The 17,091-nt window shown below is 43.8% G+C and overlaps 1 protein-coding gene across 1 annotated transcript in view; it reads left to right on the forward strand.

Annotated features, from left to right (window-relative positions):
• The window catches only part of ABTB2 (ankyrin repeat and BTB domain containing 2), a 119,134-nt gene that overhangs the window by 68,213 nt on the left and 33,830 nt on the right, over positions 1-17,091 (forward strand). Inside the window, exons 2-3 of the mRNA XM_065840001.2 lie at positions 4,729-4,875; positions 7,490-7,700. Coding sequence (XP_065696073.1) covers positions 4,729-4,875; positions 7,490-7,700 — 358 coding nt within the window. The remainder of the gene's footprint in view (positions 1-4,728; positions 4,876-7,489; positions 7,701-17,091) is intronic.

Below are 17,091 nucleotides of genomic sequence, written 5' to 3' on the forward strand. Positions count from 1 at the left end.
GCCATCCCCATGTCCCGGCCAGATTCCAATGTGGGAACCGCAGTGGCGATGGGATGAGGTTTATCCCGAGTCCATTGAGGTCGGTGGGATTTGGCTGTTTGCTTCGGGGTAGTCAGCTCGTCACCGCCTGCCTTCAACATTTTGGCTCTCCGAATCGCTGGGATCAGCTATCGTTCTCACCTCGCAGGATGTTTCTTATGGAATTTAGCACAAGCCAAACATTGCAAAATCACGTTGATGCTGGAGACCGAGACCATTGTTTTCACTTGGTTTCCTAGTACATTATTGTAGCATATTCACAGCAGTTCCGATTTCACACAAGGCGCTTTTTGCAGCGTTGGAGCCTTTTAGAAACAATTTCTAACCCATTAAGACAATCCTGAATTTTCTGAGGGCTTTAATTTCTGGTTTTTTTTTTTCTGAATAGATCCTTTTTTTCCTGTTGTGCTAATTAGTATTATGGTAGCGATCACTAACGATCGCCAGTGGTTTAGGTGCAATGCAAACACACCTTGCCCAGAGAACCTCTCTTTATTCTGGCCAAAGCAGAAATCAATATACATTGTGTTGTCTCATAGACAACAGTGAAACAGAAGGGGCACTTCTTCTGTGCCAGTAGTTTACAGTATATACCCCATCCTGATTGTATTCCTGATTCTTTGCCTAACCTGTCGTGAACACAGCCAGTGCCTTTCTGAATTAAGGGATCCTAATCTAGATATGGGTGATTTCCATGAGGAATCTCAGACCACAGAATCTTAGTGTTTTCCAGACAAGGCTCCTTGGCCCTTTGCGAGCGACCCCATCTTAACCCCCAGACATCATCTAAGTGTTTGAAAATCATCAAATGACTGATGAGTTCATCACTAGGACGTTGTCTCCTAACATGAGGGATTTAGGTTAAAGTAGAGAAAGCACAGAGAAAATCATTCCAGAGAGGTAAAAATTATGGCCAGTCCTCTTTCATTAATTCAACAGCACGAAGTGTGAAGGTAACATGGGTACTTTAAAAATGACTTGAAATAAGGTTTTTAAACATACAAAATTCAGGTAAAAGTCTGTGTTTGCTTGTATCTTGATGTCCAAGAGTGCGAACAGACTTTTCCCTGGGCCTACCTCAGCCTGTGGAAACATTTTCGGCTGCTATTAAAAAGCATCAAATTACAGACAACCATTTTCAAAATCTTTAGGCAAGAAGAACAATTTAAGGAGCTGCTTAACTGGAATTTCACCCAGTTGTGACGGCCTTTTAAGATCGTTGGCAGCAAGTGCCTGTGAAAACGTTTCGTGTATTAGCTGAGGTAGAATAAATATGCCTTTATTTCCAGCTGCTATTTCAAAGACTATGGAAATAACAGGAATAAACTGTTAGCCAGGCGGACCTTAATCACAGCTCTACAAAGGTGCTTTTGATTGAGTTGCTAACACCTACCGCCATTCTAGAGGATCTCACTGACTTCACCTGGGCTTGGATCCCATACTTAAAATCTTGATTAATTAAGCAAAAGTTGTGACCAGCATGCCAGGATCCGGCCAGGAATGTGTAGGAAACATGACATAGCCCACATCAGAGAAAATGCCCTAAGAGTGGTGGTGTGCATGGCTCAATGGCTCGTTCCTGCCCGGTAATTACGTGCTGTTTCGCATTGTTGTTTTGTGGGGAAAACGCATTCCTGAGCGTCGGAAAATAAGTCGGCAGTTTTAACATGATTTCAAGCAGAGAGGGTGTTTTGACATGGATTCATTTATTTCAATTAGTTTTGCTTATTTAGCTAGCCATGATTAAAACCAGCATTGCCACAAATGCGAAGATACAGAAACGTAAATGCCGGATAGAAATTACCCTTATGGTTTGTACCAGTATAATGTCTTTTTTGGCTGTAAATTTCTTGATTTGGGTGGGAGGAGAGCAGGTACCATGATTTGGGGTACAAGTCTTCATCACAATGCAGTTGTCTCTGTTACCGAACAACGGGTTTTTAATTGCTATTAGAGATTAAATCACATTCCTGATTATGACACCAGTGGGCAAAGCTTGACTGCAGATGTACTTGTGCCTGAATTTGATCTGAAGAGCAAAGGTGACACGTTTCCAACTTTACACGGTCACTGGAAACGTATGGGAGAGGAAATCCTGATTACCGTGCTGCAAGACGCAATAATTATGGGCGGTGTTTCTCCTTTGCTGCCTGCTCCGTAATGGCTTTCTATCACAAAAGCGGTGTCGAGAGGTGCATTTTCTCATTCCCAGGTCTGCTCGTACCTACCCAGACCTGCCTGACGTGGCGTTTGTGAAATCTTATGCCATGAGAGGCTGATTCATACCCCATTGCCAACCCAGGGGAAATCCCCGGTGGCATCATTGGCCCATGGCCAGTGTCTCGGCCACTTCCTCACTCCTCTCTCCTACATCAGGGATATTCCACAGCCATACCAAGGCAGATGACAACATAAATCTCATCTACAACTATCTCGTGTGAGTCATTTTTCCAAAAGCAAATAAATCTTCCCTGTTTCCTCTCACCCGCAGCACCTGGCAAACTGTGAGCTGAGAAACTGAGAAAATGTTTCGTTTGTGAGCCAGCTTAGATCATTCTACAAATCTTTATTTTTAATTCCTCGTTAGGAAACAGAACCAACTGGCTGCCAGAGGAAATGTGCCCCATTTTTTTTGGTTTTGATCCCTCTGCTTGGCTTAGTAATGTAACTGGCAGTTTCTGGGTTTGCCCCTGTAGAATTATATACCTCTATTTGAAACTCTTGACAAATCGGTCTCTTTTCATTCTCCCTCTGCCATAAATTCAATCCATATGTCTTTAAAACATCCTTTCATAGCTTGAACATGGCAAAGGAAGTGGCTTAGGCTCTGTATAGGACACAGTGTAATTTAAAGCAAGTTCTTCTAGTTTGCATGCATCGCTTCTATTAGCTCTTAAAGCCTCGACTTCCTAATTATTCAGGTTACAGAGGCCATTGGCAGAGTTCTCTCCATTAACTAACAGTGATGTACAGTGGAGAAGCACAGCGGGACAAATCATTCCCTTATCCTCCAAATGCCCAGGAAGTTTTTGGATGCAGCCTTTGGCTTTTAGCGCCGAGCAGGATGTGAAAAGGGTAGGAGAGATCGATTCGGCGTACAATTTCAAAAGAAAACATCAAGACAAAGCAACAAAGCTCCCGCACAATGCGCCGCCGTTCAGCCGGTGGGGTTTTGTTTGACAAGAATACGCGGCACCTACGTGACGGGAGGTCACTGGAGTAGGAGCAAAAGTGTCTTCACATCGAGGGTTGAATTAGGGTCAGAAGGTGAAGGTGGGAAGGAAACGTGGGTCTATGCTGGAATATATTGGTCTGGCTGTGCATGGATCAAAGCTGAGAAATCAAAAATACAGGATGCAGCAGGGTAAGAACACAGGCACTTGTGGCTATAAGGGTCCTTGTCTGAAATAATGGGGAATTTGGGCCACGGTATGCGGCTGGAATTGCAGGGTAAATCCATGATTAACAACATGGTTGCAGCTGAACACAACTGAACACATAGTAGCAGCAAGGGCATGGGAACGCTGGCTCCATGGGCTGCAAAAGGCTTTTCAGAGTCCACCTGAGCTGCGGATGCAGCATCACGCCGTGTTTCATCAGATCCATCATCCCTGCTCCCGCATTCCCACCTTCCCTCTGTGCCACACAGAGCAACACAGTTCAGCTCGTTGGTTATAGAAAAACTATTCAACTAATGGATTTCTTGGGAGGAAAGCAGGGGAGGCAATATTGGGTTTTTTGATCTCTGTGTTGCACTGATTTGCTGCAGATCTGCAGTGCTGGACCAAAGATAAGGGGTGAAAAGGATGATGGGGAAGAGGTGAATGGCTTCCCCTTTTAGAGATCATCTGCATCTTAACACAGAACTACATGGGGTTTTTTGTAGGCGTCATTCCCGGCCAATTCACCCAAATGGTCTCTAATTTGCCAACAATGCAAATAAGTTGGAGGGATGTGCACAAAGTGGGATGGGGTCCCAACAGCTACACAAAGCTGCTTGTAAATCCGTCATTCTGCTCAGTTACTGTGCATTAATGCTCACGTTTGAGGAAGGTAAAATGCAAGGAGTGTGTGTGTGGTGAATACATGCGTACGGTGCAATTATCTTTCTAATCTCTCTCGTAGAGGGGTCATTTATAGAGATTAAAATATAGGCAACCTCAAAACTCGTGGGTGTAGTTTGGCGTATCCAAAGGTTCACCCATGCAGAAACCACAGTCTGCGCCTTTGAAACTGCATGAAGGTTCAAAGAACTGGCACAGCCCGTGGTTTTGTTTTCGGAGCTGCGAAGATTGCAGGTACCTGAGTCAGACTCGAGCTTATCTTCCACACCTCCGAAAATCAGGGCTTTCTATCTAGCGATCTGCATACAGCTGTTCAGAACCGCGCTGCGTGCGCACAGCCGGCTTGTTGCGTAAACAACATCAGAGGCTTCGCCCAAGCTTTTCATGTAGTTTTATCTCCACTGCAATTTGTTTCTAGTTTTTAAAGGCTGTCGAAACATCCAGCTTTACTCCCCGGAGCCTAGTTTCGCTGTTTTTACAGCACCGTTTGATTTTAATTGAGCTGTTCAAAAGACCTCGAGTCCCCCGAGAAAGGCGCCGATGTGTTCGCATTCCCTATGGCTGCTGTAGGGGCAGATTTGCTTTTCCATCCACATGACGGGTCTGTTCTTTGCTCTTTTCCCAGGTGTGCTGTCTCTACCTGCCTATTTCAGCCCGTACAACGACGGCTCCATGTGCAGCGATGGACGGGCCGACGCTTACGCCCAGCTGGAGCTCCGAACCTTAGAGCAATCCCTGCTGGCAACTTGCGTTGGAAGCATCTCGGAGCTGAGTAAGTTGGGGATATAACCGAAACGTGGGTTTCTTTTGGTAAAACCGAAGATCCAGCCCCTCTGCTGTTGAAGTCGATGGGAACGTTGCCGTTGTTGACGGCGTGAGCGGCGTTTGGCTGAGCTGAGATTTAATCATCTCGTGGCGCTGTTCATTAAAATCAGATTTTTTCATTAGTCATTATATTTAATTCACCCTGGAGATGTATAAGATGTGGCTTTTCTAGCCTTTTTGGCTAGTTAGTGGTATTAGTGCCAACAGAAGATAGATGTTTTTACCTAGATGCCTCTGGAGGCTTCTGGTAGGTTTGTGGAATGCAGCAGCACCTCCCTCAGATGGTGAAGAGGGTTCTTTTTGTGCACTGGAAATGTCAAGGCTGCAGGATATTAAAGGAAAAGCTTTTTGGTTACTTAAACCACAAAAAGCGGAGGGGGAAAAAAAAAATCCGAGAGCACTTCGGTGACAAAAACTTGTTCAAAACTTTCTTTTTTAACGCTAACCAACTGAAATGTTCCATTCCTAGAGCACTCACAAAGCCCCTTTAAAGTAAACAGAAATGATTTGTGTTTTCCCGGTCTACTTTTCCCTTTGCAACGTTTCTGCTGGCATCGCTTCCACAGCCTCCGCCATCTGAATGCTGATGAACGTCAGGGCCAGCAAGGAGCTTGTGGCTTTCACCATTTATTTTGCAACCTGCCTTAATTCGAGGTTTTCAAATTCCTTTAACACACCTCTATTTATCCTGGAACACAAGAGAACGTTTGTAGCACGGGGCTAAGATTGAATACGGCTTCCCCTCTCTCTTCCCCCGTCCCTGCTTTGGCCAACTTGGTCATTACATGCAGTGAATAGATCTCCTGATACAGTTGCCAGAAAAATAAAGAGAGTGAGTGTGCAAAGGAGAAGGAACGTTATTCTGAGCAGAAAATTTGAATTCCAGATGCATTTCTGCTCCAACTGCACAGACTTCTGTGTTAGTACCAGCACCAGAGGATTCATGATATTCCCGTAAAACGTTTGGATCCTGGAGATCCAGGAGCTACTGAAGTAGAAAGGTAGAGATGTTAGAAGGTTTTTCCATTCTAAAGCAGGTCCTTAAACTAAATATACTGTGTAACAAACAAGCTTTACATTGCAAGCTGAGATTTTTAATACTCCATCAATCCGAACCACTAATAATGTTGTCAAGTTTAGACGTAAAGTAGCTTTTTGGGTTTTCTCGCTAGAACCTCATGGGTTCAGCTGGTGGTGGTTTGGCAAATTCAGTGTGTTTTTGTCAGATATAAATGAACAAATAATAACTTCCTGAGAATTTCGGGGGGGTGACATTCATATATGGCACAGCTCAGTTCAGGGCGCCTTCTCAGGAACCAGCTTTGCGATGGGGCGACTATTTCGGTTCCATCCTTTCCCAGTATTGTAAGCGTAGGACACAATAGGGTAGCGTTTCCTGTGAGAATTTTAGGTGACTGTAAAACAGAAAGCAACAGAGGATTCTCCCAAGGAAAAAAATAGATCCTAGCTATGTATAGTAATCTATAGTAATCGTTCAGCTCGCTGGCATGGTAGTCAAACCACTCAAAGATGTGGAGTCCGAAGTCTTTATTGCAAAGCTCTTGAGAGTTCGTAGTGCACCATAATAAAAGTAAACAGGGTGTGCCCAAAGCAAGATTTTTAGACAAAACCAAGCTTTATGTGGCTGCAGAGCTGCTGTCTTGGGGTCGTTGCTCTGTGAACTTTCTAAAAACCTGCAAACTTAACATCCTTTCCGAGTAGAAGCTGTGATACGGGTCACCTTGGTCACCTTCCAGGCTTCAGGTCCACCAGAACTCTGACACGAAGACACGTTGGCTGGAGTTCATAGACCAAGAGGACTGAACAGCCCAAAAAGCTCCTGGATTGAGCTTTTACAAGGCTCAGGGGCAAATTTCTGGCGAGCTTGTGACAGTCAGCAGGATATAGATCGGCTTTTTAATAAGAGAGTCAGGTCTTGTTATTCTGGAGAAGCCCGCAGCGAGAGTTAGCAGACCCGTAAAAGAGGGGATTTCTACATTGACCGTAGCATCATTAATTTGTCACAAGTGCTGGGGTGGGAGGGTAGAAGGTTATAACTCAGTTGAAAGAAGTGGGAACAAACTCATAACAAAATGGTGATGCCAGAGATGAGAGTAAAATATTTGTACTGGTGCTACTGTCTTTGGCTTGTGAAAGCTGAGCTCCCAGGTTGGGTAGTGGGCATTTTGATAAAATATCAGTAATTTTTGTAGGCAGGCAAGAAAGAGGTATAGGTGGTGGGAAAGAGGAGAAAACCAGCATTAGAGCAGGGTGGAAAAATCACTGTTAAGCTGTTCTGAATGTATGATGACTGAAAGAAGTTAAATTTTGTATTTTCTAACTAATTACTTGTCATTTGAAAGGAAGGTAAATTTCCTATGCGACAACCTGCAGAGGGACAACTTGAGGGCATCTTATGCCTTCGTGGAGGAAAAAGAATATGCGCACACAAAAGACCTTCCTCTTAGCTGAGAGGGAGTTTATTTAGATGAAACAGTGCACTCGAGAGAAGCGTGGATGAATGGCAGAGAAATGCTTTTGCGTTCTTTCTCTTCGTGCAGGCGATCTGGTGTCCCGAGCCATGCACCACATGCAGTGTTTGAACACCGTCCGCCCCGGGATGAGCCCCGTGCGGCAAACCCGGCAGCAACAGCCCATCTCCTGGTCCCCCGACGCTCTCCGCACCCTCTACTATTTCCTCCGCTGTCCGCAGATGGAGTCCATGGAGAACCCCAACCTCGACCCGCCAAGAATGACCCTCAACAACGAACGGTACGTAGGGCGGTCGGCTCTTAATAGTCAAGGAGTTAGGCTGAGAAAGTCGCCTTTTGTGGAGTAAGCGTGGAGTAACACGGGCAGCTTTGCGGGATGCTACCTGTCAGGCATCAGTTGTTCCTGCAGTCCGGCCAGATTATGTTGTCAGCCTTGCCAAGTTTACAAAGCCTTGGAATTGGGACTGGAAAGTTGAGCTGGTTTTTTTCATGCAGTCTTTCCGAGCGAGGCATTTGCTGTCCGCTGCCAACGAGGCTCGTCTAGAGACGCTGCCAAAGGTACGTGTGGTTGCCTAAAGCGGTGAAGACCTTACCAAAGAAAACGTTCCCTTCTCAATAGCGCCAATTAACAATTGTCATCATTATCGGGAAAAGCAACGTCGTGCGCTGTCGAGGGGTTTGGAGGGATTTACAAACATCCTTCTTGGGGATTAATTCAGTAGGTGCAGTGCGTCTGGTATAGAAAGAGATTTATACAGGAAGCCAGTGGGTCTCCCTAACTTCTGCCAGCATCATCAGTGACTCTGAGAGTAGGACCATTATTAGAGCGGGGCAGATATTTTCCAGCGGGATGTTTTTTCTGTTAGAAACCTCCCTGGTTTCCTTCCTGCCCGGCTCCTTGGCCGTCTGCCTGACAGGCTGGTGGCAGCGAGAGCTGAGGAGCCCACAGAGCCCACAGAGCCCTGGCCACAGATTGAGTTCCTTGGTGGGCCAGGCAGCTCCTGCTCCTCAGCCCCGACCTCTCCGGACTTGTTAGGTTTCCCCCCAGTTTGAAAACGCGCATCCAATTTTGTGTTTATTTCAAAAATAAGTGCGAAATTCTGCTTTCTGATGAACCCCGTCCAGCGTTCACGCTGGCTTATTCTTTGGGTTTATTTTAGCCTGCTGGATGTTTTGCCAACAGCTCCATCCTGGCCCTCCACAAAACGAGCCCATGGTTGGGAAGTTTCATAATGTTGTGAGGCCACATTCACTAAAAGCAAGGTGCTTGTTGGATAGGGAAAGGAGAACATCTCTGCAGCTTTGTAGATAACATCGTTTCTTCTTCCCACCTTAGGCTTTATTGTACTGAGCCCCAACTTCTAAAATGGGTATAAAATCATGGTAACATACAAATAAGTAATTATTGCAATTCATTCTAAAAAAAAAAAAGACAAAAGCGAAGCCTCCCTCTCTTATTCCTATCTTCTTCTGCTCTTAAGGCTCTGAATTTTCAGATAAGGGTGCAGAAAAACAGCATCTAGAATTTCAGTCTTGGGAAGTTACTTTAGATTAAGGGAAGCTTCAGATAAGGAGAGAAGTATTTATTTGTCGCTCTTAAGCTGCCTGCTTTGCTGTAATATTTTGGGGTGTGTGTAGCTGCCTCCGCTGGTCACTCGTTTGCGTTTTCTCTTGGTTGCTGAACCATCGTTCTGTACTTTGGTGTAGTTTGTACTGGACCCAACGACTTTGAGGTCTCAGCCTAGCGGGGCGTCAACTGTTTTACAAAGTAAAAAAGGTTGTCTTTCTGTTTGTGTGATCCTCCCCCAAAATCCTTTCAAAAAGAGCAGTCTGTGAGTAGCATTAGAGGGAATTGATATAAACATCTGAAGGACTAAGAGGAATTAAGTGAAGTTGAATAAAATAGGAATAGGAATGACTGAACAACTCAGAGCCCGTTGGTATCTCTGGTTTGGGGCTCACTAATCCTAATCAAATGCCCTACCTAGTGCAAAATTACTTTGCATTTAAAGTTTGCACACTGTGCAAAAAATGAGTTTTCACGGGGCCAGATTCTATAAAGTTGTGCCGCTAGTTCCCACAGTCGTACAGCTGAAGCTGCTAAACAGCTTGTATCAGAAACGTAGATTAAGCTTTCTGTTTTGTGTTGTGTTCTTTTCAGTGCTCTCAGTACAATGGTGTTGCTGCAGCTACTTGTTTTGTACACTGAGGATAATAAATGGGTTAAATCAGGAGTGTGGTCATCTCTGCGATAGCTCCCAAACAATGCTCCTCGCATGGTTCACCGCGGTTTTGTTGGAGTGCAGGCTGCTACTCCATTCTGTTTGGAAATCCGCACTAGATCCCATAACAGCTGGCGTAAGGGAAATTTCTGCCATTGTTTCCTGACCAGTACTTAACTGCAAAGGAAATTAAAGAGGATATATTAAAATGGAGCAAAAAAAAATGACATTGGGAAAAAGAAAATACAAAAACAACAGAATCTGAGGACCATTGGTTTAAACAATTGGTTTTGAAAAGCTTGTAAAGCTTGGAAATTAAATCAGTACCACCCAATATACCAGAAATTAACATCCAGCCCCACGTTTCGTTTGTTCCAAGATGTATTTGTACGTGTCTTACCATTCTGACCCCTGTGCGCGTTACTTAGCGTAGCCAGTGGGATAACTTTTGCTGCCAGAACTTTATACAGGAGATAATTTACTCTTCAATAGCTTGAGAGCAGAGGTGGATGAGGCTGCATGTGCAACATCGGACTCGTGGCATCATCGATGAGGGCACTGATTCACCTAATGCCCCATTCTTTTATTCTTTCTTGTGCTAAATCAGCTGCAAACTTGGTATTGCTCTTTTGCACATTTATGCTGTTTCTCTGGAATATACTTGTTACATCTGCAGTTTGTTTTCTACTGAAAAAAATACCTCGGTGACAAACAAGGACAAGTAGCGCTGACCTGTTCTGCGTTCGGTTGTGTTGCGTTTCCCAGGCTCCTGTATAAATCTATCAGCGTTAAATACTAATCTGAAATTTAGCAAAGAGAGATGGTTGTTAGGGCTGCAGATGGGGTAAAACCTGATCTTGGGAAGGTCTGTGAGCCACATTGATTCAGTGGCAGGAGCTGCAGTTGTTCGGTACATCTGGAGACCTGATAACCTGCTGTCCGTCCTGCTCGGCGTTGTGTTGTCTGCGAGCTTTCTGTGCGATGCAAATGCTATGAAAATCATAACACTGGAAGGTCTTTACTGTAATTCATTTCAACATGAAGGCAAGCATAGAATTCAGGTTTTAAAACCGTGCCTAATGCGGGGTGTCATATGCCAGAAAGGGCTTTTAAATACCCAGACGAGCTTCTGAATGTATTCTGCAGCAAACTACAAGATATGAAAACACAGATTTGCAGGGCACCCCGAAGTACAGAGCCAGTTTAAACTAGACTGTGTACCTTATCCATGCTAAATGCTTCAGCAACTAAAGAACTGAGATAGGTAAAGTGCAGAGTCCTGCAGGAATGGGGTGGATATAGTGGCCTCTCTAGAGCTTGGCAGCGCTTTCTGTTTTGGCCTCTGGCGTGTGAATGATTTGGATACCAATAGATTGAAACTCTGGGAAGTTTGTGGGTTGGTTATATCTGGTTCTGATACTTATCTCCAGGTGAAGGCATTGAAGCAGAAGAAGGAGAGGAAGCAGAATTAAGAGAGAAAGCACCTAGATATCCTAAAATATTAGAAACATTTCCAGGATGAATCAATCACACAGCTGCTTGCTGTGTGATTGAGCCAATGACCCACTTGGAACCCCAAAATGACCTTATTTGCTGCATGGACAGTAAACCATCTGCTGTTTGGTGTCAAGTAGGCCACCTAAGGAAGGATTATGCAAATAGAGAGTGCCACTTGCACAATACTTGGCAAACAAACGCACCCCGGAGGTGACAACAAGCTGCTTTACTCAGTCCCGCTCTACCTGCCTGCCCGAAGGCTGAGGGATGTCTGTGCCATCAGGGAGCACAGCTGTCCTTGTCACTGCAGAAAAAGAGCTCATAGTCTGTATTGTCAGAGGGCAGACAATATGTTTTTGGATTGCGAAGAGTGAGGACGCGTGGCACTCCCCCGCTCTCTGCTCTGTTTCTGCTCTGGGTTCTTTCCCATCACTTATGTCAAGCTGGCTGAGCTTGGAAGCGCTCCACACCATTAGATCATGTCCCAGAGCACCACAGCGTGTTTGCTGCCATTGCTTGGGGTGCTGCGGCTTGAGCAGGGCCATCCAAAGGTAAACGAAGTTTCTTTCGCCCTTCTTTGCTTTTTCCCAAGTGGAATATAAAGCTTTTGCCTTGTTTTCAACGGTGTGTCATGGCAAGAATGCTCTCAGTGATATTTAAATTAGGGAGTATTTGCTTTCTATAGAGCACAAACTGAGGTCAGTATTGTAGTCTCATTTTACAGCTGGATGGATTAGTCTACACTGTGTTTATTGACTTGGCCAGGACAGTGGTCCAGCCTTAAAGCCAGAAATAGGCACCACTGACTGCCCTCATCCTATCTCTTTTTGATTATCATGTGCATACGGCATTTATTGTAGGAAAGTTCGCATGATCTAATACTTAAGAATAGGCAAAAAAAGTTGGATCCTGCTTCCTTGTAGCTGATCATGTGTGTCTCTGGTAGGCTGAGCTTCCTCCTCTTCCAGCTTCCCTGGGTAAAACCTATAAATTATGTTTGCCTGTTGTTGATCTTGTTGGTCTGTAGAATGTTCTAAAAGCAATTCTGGGCTTGTCCATCAGCGCCTGTGGATCTGGCCATGTCAGACCTCTCTGAGCCATCCATGTTGCAGACGTGCCAAGTTTTACACGTTGCCTGAGTTTACTGATGCGTTATTTTATTCCAAATGTGAGTACAACCCAATTCACATCAGCAGAAGCACACAGACTGTACCCATCTGACTCTGCCGGCGAAAATCCAGTAAAACGCCAGTGAATTCCAGAGCTGATGCAGCATTCGTCAGCTGCCAACAGTGAAGTTTGCGGCTTGCCAGTGTGATGGAAATTCACAGCTCTTCGGCTGGAAAAGCTGCGGACGCCGCAAGAAGCCAACTCGCAATCACACAAGGGGCCACCTCATAAGAAGAAGCTTCGTTCTGTTTTCCATGCACAGTGACCTAGAGGGTTTTTTTCTACTTTCAACAGGAGTCTTCCCATTGCATCTGTTACCTAACACGATCCAGAGCCCATGGAGAAACATCCAACTTGTATTTTTCAGTAGGGTCGAGCAAGAGAGATGGATCAGTGCCTGCTCTCCTGTGCCACCTTCGCTGGGCAGGAGGAAGGAGCTGAGTTATCTGCTTGGGTTTTCTCTCTTTTAAAGTATTTACAGTGCCTGCTCTGAAATGTTATTTATTGGGAAAGGATTAAAAATGCATCTGATACTGCCAGAAGAAAAGACTGTAGTGCTTTCATGCCGTTTTTCTAGTGCCATTTGCTCAAATGATATATTCTTCCAATATTTGAGCTATTGCTTTAAATCATCATTAGTTGGAACACTTGATATTTTTTATCTTGTGGTGTATAATCCAAATTTACTCTGGCTTGCATGGGAACCAGAGATGGGTCTAAACTAATAGTTCCTGACAGAGTGTCAAAATCCTGTCCAGCCGTCCCTGGATTCAATAGTGATCAAGTTTGTATCTTGGCTCTTAGATTCCCAAACTCATGCTCAGACCAGATGGAGTAGAGCAGTGGCCTTATTCTATTACCTATCATACTTTGTAAAATTCAATCTGTCTGCATTTACATCAGAGACCTGCATCGACTTCTACTGAGAGAAAAATAATCTCCAAGTAGTTTGTGCAAAGCACTGATTTCCAGAGCCTTCTGGTGCAGTTTCCCCGTCAAGAACCTTGCAGTGGTTGAAGCAAATATTTCTAAATCCCCCAGTGTGATGAAGATTGCCTCCTCATCACATTTTCTAAATTTCACGTTTTGAAAAAAAGCATTACTTTGATCTTCCTTTATACCTTTTTACTTGATGATCTATGGGTGCATCGTTAGGAATAATTAGCGCCTTCAGCTCTTTCCCTCACGCTTAGCTGCTCTCTTCCCCTGAGTTCAGAGAAACGCCTGGCACAACTAAATCTTCATTCTGAAATTGCTTAAGACGAGAGCGATTTGTTCGCACTGATCAAATTTACGCGAGGATATCAATTCGTATTGAAGAGAATATTAATATCGCGGTTATTGATGTGAATTGCCTCTGCGTTAAATGGGCATCAGACTGGCAGGGAAGGAAGGAAAATGAGGAATAACCTGCAGCTCCTGCTGCTGAGATCTGCGTCTGCTTGAGCTGCATCCTCAGCATCCCTGAGAGCTATCGCTGCTTGCAGAGCTATTAAGGCTTTTCAGGACAAATCTTTTCTCCAGATGGATGTTTCCAGACTCTCGTTCATCTGTCATGAGGCTTTTTTCCCCCCTCTACTCCCTTTAACTGCAGGTTTGTGGAATTTTATTAAGTGCAATAGCTACATCATTGTCTGTCTTTTAGATTTATCTGTGGCCTAGCCTTTCCTCATTCAAACTCAATATATTTGTGTCTGAATTCTTTTATTTTACAGCCATATCCCGTTGTTACCGTGCCACGTCAGGAGCAGAGCTTGATCCACTAAGTTTCAATGACCTCGGTCTTTGAAAAGGTCTGAAATAAAATAAGTTCTGCAATCTCTTGTCTGAGAGACCTTAATAAGTTTATATTCTGTCAGAACTGCCTCGCCAGTCAAAAATAGGTGTATAGGAATAAGAGAAGTAAGTGATTTGCTTTTAGAATAATGCTGTAATCATACGTTCACGTTTAACAGTACTTAAATCCACTCAGAGCATCCATGAAGTCAATGGGGTGATTACAGAAAGATGTGGTGGTGACTGTATTCCCCTTGCAATAGTCCCATTGATTTTTATTTCATTTTTCCCCCCTAGAGCCATTTTAATCTAAATATACTGATGAAATATAGGGAAACAGAAAGAAACCTTACATTGAACTGTGCCGTTCTGGCATTGCTTGTTCAGAGCGGACATAAAAACGTGCCCATCTTTGTTTTGAAGGGAAAAAAATAAGTTATCTGCTGTAATGAAAGATTAATTTAGTGGATTTATTAGAAGAATAAGAGGGCTATAAACAGATAAGATTAGCTTCCTTCACCAGCAGTAAGGAGAGAAACGGGTACGGCGTATTTTTGCCTGTTTCAGGCTTAATCGTGGTTTGAAGATATTCGTTCACTGGGAAGATGGAGTGAATGGCCCTGTTCCAGAGGCCAATAATCCACAATCTACACGTATGTATTGACTCAAATTGCCTGTTAATTGTCAGTGCTGTTCCTGACCTTGGGCAGGATCATGTAGTTATTGAGCCCAACCTAAGTAGTTGCGATATATTTAATATCTTCCACAGCTCTGAGAATTGAGAACATATATTATTAAAGAGGAGGAGTCAGTAGCTTTGTCACATTCGTGCTGTGCAGCTTTCACCTTCCTTCTCTTTATGGTGACATCTCAGCACATGGTACAGCAGTAACATCTAAAATAAAACAAACCACAAACACTTAGAAACTGCCAATTTGATCAAAAGTCAGATCCCGTGCTATGGGGACTCCTGCAAGTGTGATCCTGGTATCCAAACTGAAGGACTAAAGAGTGGTCCAGGATGAAATATTTGGGGGGTTTTTTTGGCTATTACTCCATATCTGTGGATGCTCTGAGCGCTATAGCATTGGGTGTGTGAAGTGAAGTGAATTAAAACCAAGTCGCGTTAAAGTCTATAGGTTTGCATTCCTAGAAATATTCCTGCCTTTGCCTGGCATCATCTATTGAGGTATTTCTAAGTCTCTTTTTTGTTGTTGTTTTAATTGTTCATTTCTTTATAGTTCAAACATTGCAGGGTTGGAATGTGAGGGGTGACCTTGGCAGTAGCGAAGGGAATTAATTGCAAACCCCGAGGATCGAATTCATCCAAGTGTAACTGCTGAAACTGCCAATGCAGTCTACTCTGAATTAGGTGGTTTTTTCTCCTGTCTTTTATGTTGTTCATATAAACAAACACTGCTTAATTATTTTTCTTAGCTTGGTGTGTCTCACACCTGGGACAAAGTAGCCTTTCTCCCATTTTACTAGCTGTAAGCAATTTGTAGTGGCGGTGGAGTGTTTCCAAAGCAGCCTGTATCTTCTGATCTCTCCCTATTGGAGCTGGGGTGTGGTGCAAACACGGATTATTTAAATTCTCCGCAAATTTGCGAGGAGCAGAATCTCACTGTGTGCAGAATTGACTGGCTTGGCACCCAGGGAAAGAACTGCAGGTAAAAAAGATGGTAATGGCTGTATGTGAATCTATGTGACTAAAGGCATCTTAGGCTGTCTTGAAACCTTGCTGCTGTGCTTCTACTTACAGTATTTGTCCCTTAAAGTTGTTTTACCCATGTCAGCCTGGTAAATAAGTTCCCAATCACCGATAAGCATCAATATGTTGTTTCCTAGAACGGGCTCTTTAGGCGGTGGTTGATCCTCACCCCATACCTATAGGAATTAAGAAGACATTTGACAGCCTATCCTGTCAGTTACAAACCTTTTGTTTGAAAACCACGGTTTTTTGCTTTCAGAGACATTTCCCAGCAGACCTCAGCGCTTGCTGGAAATCCCTAGAAAGCCTTTCTTTGACCTAAACCATTTCTAGCAAATACCCCCTATTTGTAAAAATGTTTGAAAACTAGAGAGATGATCTTTGGCTGTCTCGTTTAGCAACGAAGAGATTGTATCCACTGTGCATGTGTGTGTGCAATATATATATATATATATATATACACACACACCTGCAATTACTATAACCGCAGCTACAGTAATTACGGTAACTACCGTAAAGATGTCCAGGGTGAGTTCTTGGCTTCTGCTCTTGCGTTTCCATCTGTTCAGATAAAAAAGAAGGTAGGAAAATGAGAGCCTGGCAACTTCTCTGCCTGGATTCTCCGGGCTGGTACCAACAGAAATCTCCAGTGCCTGTAGGTACCTGCATTGCGTTTATTGTTTGCTGTTGCATGATGAGAAGGCTGAGCAGCAAGCCAGCATCAAAAATGAAGGAAAAATAATCCAGGGAAACTTAGAACAAAATTGTTGCAGCGTGTGCTACTAAAAAAGCATTAAAAATTAATATGACAAGGTCTCCTGGACTATTTTTTCACCTTTTAGGCACTGCCCATTGAAATAGCAGAGGACTGACTGAGAGTTTAAATTTCCCTTCTAGGCTCTGGCTGGTTTGCTGTCATTTAATATCAGCCTTTCTCCATTTTCCTTAGGCATAGCTCCTTAAAGACAATATTGTGATACCAACATAGTGCTCTTGTAGCACACGTAAGTAAAAAGCAGTGACTCTGTGGATGAAAGGCCCTGAGAATATTGCAAACAACGACGATGGTAACAAGCCAACAAGTTTCTCCTTTTTCAGTAATGGCTGTTTCCAATTGAAGTTAATATTATTTCCTATTGGGCTGAATTACAGACCTTTGCTTGCAGAACTTGCCGGTTTCCTGAGGAAGGAGTTACCCGGTGCTTTAACAAAGGCCACACTAAATAAAGACACAATTCTGAGCTTTTGCTGGCAGGTTGTTGGGGTTTTTGCTCTGATTGTTCCTGACATCTTTG

Source organism: Patagioenas fasciata, chromosome 5 (assembly GCF_037038585.1).
Source record: "Patagioenas fasciata isolate bPatFas1 chromosome 5, bPatFas1.hap1, whole genome shotgun sequence".
NCBI classification, from domain to species: Eukaryota; Metazoa; Chordata; class Aves; order Columbiformes; family Columbidae; genus Patagioenas; species Patagioenas fasciata.